We start from the raw sequence: 7,809 nt of genomic DNA, 5'->3' as shown, positions 1-7,809 counted from the left end.
ACCTTCGTTGCCTTTTTAGCCTTTTAATTTACCTCCATTGCCTTTTATGCCTTTTACTATACCTCCATTCCCTTTTTAGCCTTTTACTTTACCTCCATTCCATTTTTAGCCTTTTACTTTACCCCATTGCCTTTTTAGCCTTTTTGCTTTTACCTTTCCATTGCCTTTTTTAAGTGCCTTTTAACTTTACCCGCGTCCATTGCCTCTTTAGGTTTAAAGCCCTTTTACTTTTACTTCCATTGCCCATTTTAGGCCCTTTTGCTTTACCTCCATTGACCATTTTTAGCCTTTTTACCTTTACCTCCTTGTTTTCTTTAGCGCTTTTAATACGTTTCCTTTCCATTAGCCTTTTTAGCCATTTTGCTTTACCTTCCATTTCGCATTTTTTAAAAAGACCATTTTGCTTTACCTACCGGAAGTTAGGGGCCAAATTTTAGTTGACCGGAGGAAGGGTTTTTCACGAAAGTTTGGGGTGCAAGGGCCAATGGCCGATTGGTAGATGGAAGCCAACAGAAGGTGGTGCAAGGAGTTTAGAGGAGGCCAATTTGGGTGTGCTATCAATTTAAGTAATAAACATTTTTTACCACAATCGGGTTTTTTTTCCCAAAAACTTTTTAGCCCTTTTTGTTATGTCCATTTTTATTTCATTTGGTTTAAACCGACGTCCATATTTGGCCATTTTTAGCCTTTTACTTTACCTCCATGGCCCGAATAGAAGCTACGGACACCCTTGAGGTGCACTGTCGACAATACACCTCCACGGGAACCTATCCCCTACTAGGCCGGCCACACTTCCAGTTTCAACTGACAGTTACAAATATTCAGTTATAACTGTCAGTTGAAACTGCACGAGTGTGGCCGGCCCTATATCTCATACCATTTTTCTCTTGTTTTCGGTTATTTCATTGAGGGGGTCTTAAAATTTCACGTTTTGTTTCCAAGAGCTCACAATTGCATAATTACTTGGACTGGAAGCTTGTTAATAAAATGACATTTTATGTTTTCGTTTCCTGACTTAAAAATCTGTCTTTTTCAGATATATTTCCTGTTGCATTGTGGGTCACGCACCTGGGAGGCCTCCAGCTAATGATGATGTTTCCAAATTAAAGGAAAAAAAGAAAAAAAAAAACAGGACTTTTTAAACTGAAATTTTTCAGATGTCTTGAAAAAAAAGACCAAGGTTAAAGTGAAAGTTTGTAAATGTCTTTAAAAAAAGAAGACTAAGATTAAAGTGAAATTTTGCAAATGTCTTTAAAAAAATTAAATTTAAAGTGGAATTTTGTAGATATCTTTAAAAAAAAAGACTAAGATTAAAGTGAAATTTAGCAAATTTCTTTTAAAAAAATACTTAGATTAAAGTTAAATTTTGCAAATGTCTTTGAAAAAAAGACTAAGATTAAAGTGAAATTTTGCAAAAGTCTTTGAAAAAAGACCAAGATTAAAGTGAAATTTTGCAAATGTCTTTAAAAAAAAGACTAAGATTAAAGTAAAATTTTCAAATGTCTTTAAAAAAAACACTAAGACTAAAGTGAAATTTTGCAAATGTCTTTAAAGAAACACTAAGATTAAAGTGAAATTTTGCAAATGTCTTTTGAAAAAGACTAATAAGATTAAGGAATGTACCCAGGTCCCATTTTTTTTTTTTTTTTTTTTTTTTTTTTTTTTTTTTTTTTTTTTTGTTTTTTTTTTTTTTTTTTTTTTTTTTTTTTTTTTTTTTTTTTTTTTTTTTACTTTTCTAGGTAAGTGGCTTCCAGTTTGTTAGGTATCACATAAGTCTGGGAACATGAAGTTAAGACCATATGAATCTAGTTTTCAACATAGAATAAATTCAATTGGAACGATTAGTTCTGACATATAAAACATCTGTAACCTAAAAATATCCTCTCCTGGAAATATCAGTTAAGTGTACAAATAACGATAAAGGAAAACTATAAGGAATTTCACTGGTAAATCTGACCCTGCGATAAAGGATTTTTCATTTGGTCATATTCGTAACTTTAAATTCTAAAAACTTTTCGTAACACTACAATAGCCATTTTCTTGTCGCCCTTAAAAGTGGTCGTTATGACTTCTGAAATCTCTTGTATCTCTCTCTCTCTCTCTCTCTCTCTCTCTCTCTCTCTCTCTCTCTCTCTCTCTCTCTTTTTTTTTACTCATATGATCATATGCAAAATTTCCTTTCGCCGATAAAAACAAGTAAGCCTTTATTGCCTCCTATCGTTTACCCAAGTTTTATCTGAAGCCTTTGTTGTAGCCCTCCCCGCACAGTGAATGCAAATCCTGGAGGATTCAGCTTCCCTGTCGTTAAACAGGCAGCGTTCGAAGGAAGGTTCCCTCCGATCCAGTTTATAGTGAAACGAACGGGATTCGGGTGTAGCTTTCAAAAAAAAAAAAAAAAAAAAAAGCAAGTTTAACTCTAGTCTATTTTTCTTGGAGCTAATGGTTGGATGTAACTCCATGAGAAAAGGATAAGTTTTAGCATTGCTATGTTCCATTTTGGAGTTGACCGTAGCTTCAAAAAAAAAAATAATAAAAATAAAAAAGCAAGTTTTAGCTCTAGTCTATTTTCTTGGAGCTAATGGTTGGATGTAACTCCACGAGAAAAGGATAAGTTTTAGCATTGCTATGTTCCTTTTTGGAGTTGACCGTAGCTTAAAAAAAAAAAAAAAAAAAAAAAAATTGTAACACTGGTCTGTTTCCTTTTGGAGATGACGGTTGGATGTAGCTTTCCAAAAAAGGATAAGTTTTTAACACTGGTCTGATTCTTTTTGGAGATGACGGTTGGATGTATGTTTCCAAAAAATTTTTAAGTTGTAACACTGGTGTGTTCCCTTTTGGAGATGACGGTTGGATGTAACTTTCCAAAAAAATATTAAGTTTTATTATCACTGTTCTGTTCCTTTTTGGAGTCGGACTTTGGGTGTAGATTTAAAAAAAACGGTAAATTTAAAAAATGGTCTGTTCCTTTCTGGAGGTGACCATTGGCCGTAACTTTTCAAAAATTGGGTAAGTTTTAACACTGGTCTGTTCCTTTTTGGAGTTGACAGTCAGCATCCGCTGGTACTATCATCATGCTCCTGATTGGTTGACAAATCTGAACTGTAGCTTATGGTGCATTGTGAGAATCATACCCTTAAAGCTAGTCATTATTAGATTTCCTAATATTGACTGTGGATATTTGCAATAAAACTAAGGCAATTGACCCAAGAAGAAAGATTGTAGCCATACTAACTAATTCAGCGGGGTGAGTTGTAAAAACCCAATAGCGTGGGCTATAGCTAATTCAATTTACTATCTAAACCAAAGAACCCAACGATCAGATGCACCAAATTCAGCTAACACAACACAAATAAGTGAAATTATCTTCTAAATGAACGGGATGACACGTAACTGACAAAACTGAATAGGATGTAGTAGGATGTAATGCAGCTCTGGACAATACATAGTTTACCCAACCAGATACGATACAGTCATTGTAGTGGAATAAGCTGCAGTTAAATCAAATAGAATGAGATTTAGCTAAGTCAGTAGAGAGTATTACAGCATAACGAATCACCCGTAACCAAAGATTTAGCTTCCCAGAAACAAGGAATGCAGATAATATGAGGGGTTGGGGGGGGGGGGTTGTAATGTAGCTTACAAAGTAACTTTTTCTACAAATGCCAATGCGACATGAAAAAATAATCTTACCTAGGAAAAATCAGAAAAAGAAATTGGCTCAACTCCAGAGGAAGTATTCTATGATAGAATTAGAATGGTTATAAATCAGGGAAACGAAGAAGTGGGAGAAATTCCATTAATATACTAACCTTCATCACGTCTGAATGCACTCTGTAATCCACGAATAAACTTCGAAAATCATCTAAATATTTTCAACCACGCATGAACAAATATAATGCAATAATACCCTCTGGTTTTGTTACCATTTTTGACCGCGTGTAGAGCTTAAATGAAATACAGCATCAAGATGTTAAATAGTCATCAATAACAACGATCAGATTATCATTCCTATCTATAGAACTAAGTATAGCCACCTTTATCTGCAGCTACTGTATCATGTGTGTCCCAGTTTCTTACAAATAAATATAATTTTTAAACTTGCCTTCATTAAGGGCAAATCTTAAATGTGACAAATCTCTCCCTCATTCAGACCGAAACAAAGAGCCTATCTTTCTCAATCTCAACCGTATATGGAAACTTGAAGAACACGAAAATTAATGGAAAATATCCAGCACGAATCTTTCATTCCTACCAAAATAAAGAGCCAACTTTGCTCTTCCAAACCACAAGAAAGCCAGCAGCCCACTTAGCGAGACGGACATTTATAACTATCTCGACAAACAAAGATCCGAGAGTTCGAGGAAAAACCCGCCCGCTCTGGTCACAGGGGTATGGGTCTAGTACCCGAGAAGGCCTTGTGGTACAACTCGTCCGGCGGGAAGGCTCTTTCTCGTCCCAGGAAGCAACAAAGAGGGCGACGGTTTTGCCATTCAGCCTGATGGACTGGATGGACTGCTCCCCCTCTAGGTTGTTGGTTGGTCTCCTCGTCTCCATCTCTTGTATATGTCTACGGGATGCTGTCCTATTTGGATGCTGTGTCCCATTGTGCGTCTTCCCCACCTTCAACCCCCACTTTCCATTGTGCTCCCGTGATGGCATTTTCTTGGTTGGTCCAAGCGCTCCTCCCCTTCCCTACCCCATACCCCTTACACTTCCCCAGCCACAACCCATCTACCACCCACCCACCTATCCTACCACACACTCCCATCCCCAATCACCAATCGTCCTTCCCAGATACTTTTGGCTTTGGGTTTTGAATACCTCGTCCGCGCCGTACCTGAATTTTGCTTTTTTATTTATCATTTTATTTATTTATTCATTCAACAAATTGTTTATTTACATTCATGTACTTATTTATATTCATATTTAATTTATCCATTTATTACATCTATTTATTTATTTATTCATTTATTCATTTATTTATTACAGAATTCAATGGAGGAATACGGTGTAAGGACAACGCTTATTCATAATTTTCTCTGTACATAATTCATCATTCGCGTTGTCTTACTTCCCCCTGAGAGACATTCAGCGGGCTTTCCGTCAGTGTATAAAGCTTGTATAACCACATATTGTGTACTTTTATATTTTGTATTTATGTCTCTAATGAAAAAACACAAATCGGGTCTCGCCGACCCACTTTTACTCTCTCGCGGGTCGGTGACCACATTTCCGTCCGCATGCTGTATATTTTAATATTTCCCTTGACTGTAATAAAAATCAGTACACTTCTACCTGCCTCTTTGTCCACCTCTCACAACTGGTGACCCCGGAGTGACGGTGACCCAAGCGGTTTGGCTCAGCCATTAAGGGACTCACTACCGCCGCCCTCACCTTCAGAGATCTTTAACGGACTCATACGGCGCCTCAGTATAGATCTCTGAAAGCTCCTACCGTGGAAATAACCAACGCCTCTAACGGACTAAATACGGCATACCTGCCCAAGGTGTGTTCAGGCGTTTCCTCAAACGGTTTGGCCCGCCATTCACGACTCTGTCGACCGTTTTTTGTGAGAGAGGACAATGGGCGCAAAAAGAAAACAGTACCTCGCGGGAAACCTCGCGGGAAACCCGGGCCTCCCCTGCCCCAGCGACGGACTCTGACACAGCGGCCGCTCAAGCTGTCAAATTGCCCCCCTTCACAACGGCTGACCCGTCTTCCTGGTTCTTCCGAGCCGAAGGGCAATTCCGGATCGCGGGCCTCACAAACAAAGTGCTGCAGGCTGACCTCGTCGCAGCGGCTCTCCGACAGAGGTGCTCGGCCGAATATCTAACTGGTCTGACGGTCGAGCACGAATCGGACTTGTCACGCTCGACGAGATAAAAGAAAGGCTCTTGACAGCCTATTCCGTGCCTATCGCTGAAAGGGCCGCCCGCGCCCTCGACCTAGTCGCGAACCCCATGCGCGGCGCCGACACCCAAGATGCCTGGACACTGTGATGGGCCTCGTCCGTCTGCCCGAAATAGGCCCCGACGGAAAAAAGGTAGAGATCAGCCTGAGCCGCGAAATATTCCTGCGGCAACTCGAGCTGGGACGTCCTGAAAGCCAGCTGACCGACGCGTACACCCTAGAGGACGACGAACTACTAGAGAAGGCAAAGAAGCTGACGTTGTCAAACAATGCCGCGAAGCTCGCCGCCGCCCCCCCCCGATCCTCCGTGTGCCTGGCCGCAGAGAAGGAAGAAGCCGACGACGACCCAACGCAAGAGATCGGCGCCGTATCCCAAGGGAAGTCCTCCCACACGCAGCGAGGTGAAAACTCCTGGTGCCGCTTCCACCGGAGGTTCGGGAGATTCGCCAGGAGGTGCGAAAGCCTTGCACCTTCCAACAGTCAAAAAACGACGACGGCAAACAAAACCAAGGCCGCCCGGTGGCAACGGCCGCGTCGGAACTACACACCGTAGGGTTCTACGTCCGCGACGCGATCTCCGGCCGGAGGAATGTTTGGTGGATACGGGGGCAATGCACTCGATATTCCCGCCGTCAGGAAAAGACCGTAGCCGCGGAGCCCGACAAAACAACCTCCCTCGTCGCCGCAAACGGGACCCCCATCCGTTCCTACGGCACGAAGCCCCTCGAGATATCCATCTTGGGGCGAACTACGTCTGGGAATTCACAATCGCGGACGTCAGGATCCCGCTACTGGGGGCAGACTTCCTGGCGCAGAACGGCCTCCTGGTGGACGTGAACCGCAAACGCCTCCTCGACATGGGGACATGCCTTTCCCTTCCACTAGCAGCAGGCCCGGGCGCCCCTACAATTTGTACCATCGCCCCCCACAAATACGGCAACCTCCTGCAGGAGTTTCCCGAAGTCTTCAAGCCGGAACTTCGTCAGGCAGCAGGGACGCCGCCCAAGCACGGGATATTCCACCACATAGCCACCACAGGCCCCCCGACACACGCGAAGTTCCGACGACTCCCTCCAGGCCGCCTCCAGGAGGCGAAGCGGAGGCGTTCTCGGTGATGGAACGAATGGGCATCTGCAAGAAAGCATCGAGCCCTTGGGCGTCGCCCCTGCACATGGTACAGAAACCTGACGGCACCTGGAGGCCCTGCGGAGACTACAGAAGACTCAACCTCGCTACAATCCCCGACCAATACCCCTTGCCAAACACATGCAGGATTTGACAGGGGCCCTTCATAAGGCGAAGGTCTTCACAAAAATGGACCTCTTAAAATCCTATTTCCAGGTTCCAGTGCACCCCGAGGATGTCCCCAAGACTGCCATCATCACGCCTTTTGGCTCCTTCGTTTTCCATTACTCAACCTTCGGCCTGAGGAATGCAGGGGCCACCTTCCAGCGCCTGATGGACAGCATCCTGGGGGACCTGCCCTTCTGCGTCTGCTACGTCGACGATATCTTGATTTTTTCCAGGTCCTTGGAGGAGCACCTACATCACGTCCGAGCGGGTCCTGAAGCGCCTGCAGGAAAACGGGCTGGTCGTCCGTTTCGACAAATGCACCTTCGGCGCCGAGAAGGTGGACTTCCTCGGACACGAGATCTCCGCGACGGGCGTGCGCCCCATGGACCTCGAAAGGGGTTTAGGGGGGGGGGCGGTTGGTGTGCAGAAAGTTCCCTCCCAACACCCAACCACGGTCAAGTCCCTGCAGGAGTTCATCGGAATGGTCAATTACTACAGCGAGATTCATCCCCGCCGCCCGCCCGCCCACCATGTCTCCTCTAACACAGGTCCTGAAGGGGAAACCAAAGGCCCTAACGTGGGAGGCCGAACAAGAGAAGGCTTTCA

At 43.5% G+C, this 7,809-nt stretch overlaps 1 protein-coding gene across 1 annotated transcript in view; it reads left to right on the top strand.

The window, feature by feature from the left end:
• LOC135213797 (uncharacterized protein DDB_G0271670-like) overlaps positions 1–4,499 on the top strand; it is a 21,637-nt gene extending 17,138 nt beyond the window's left edge. The window contains exon 6 of the mRNA XM_064247926.1: positions 4,347–4,499. Within this exon, the coding sequence (XP_064103996.1) occupies positions 4,347–4,499 (153 nt within the window). The remainder of the gene's footprint in view (positions 1–4,346) is intronic.
• The last annotated feature ends 3,310 nt before the right edge of the window (positions 4,500–7,809 follow it).

The sequence above is a fragment of the Macrobrachium nipponense genome, chromosome 43 (assembly GCF_015104395.2).
Source record: "Macrobrachium nipponense isolate FS-2020 chromosome 43, ASM1510439v2, whole genome shotgun sequence".
NCBI classification, from domain to species: domain Eukaryota; kingdom Metazoa; phylum Arthropoda; class Malacostraca; order Decapoda; family Palaemonidae; genus Macrobrachium; species Macrobrachium nipponense.
This window is presented reverse-complemented; position numbering and strand designations above follow the sequence as displayed.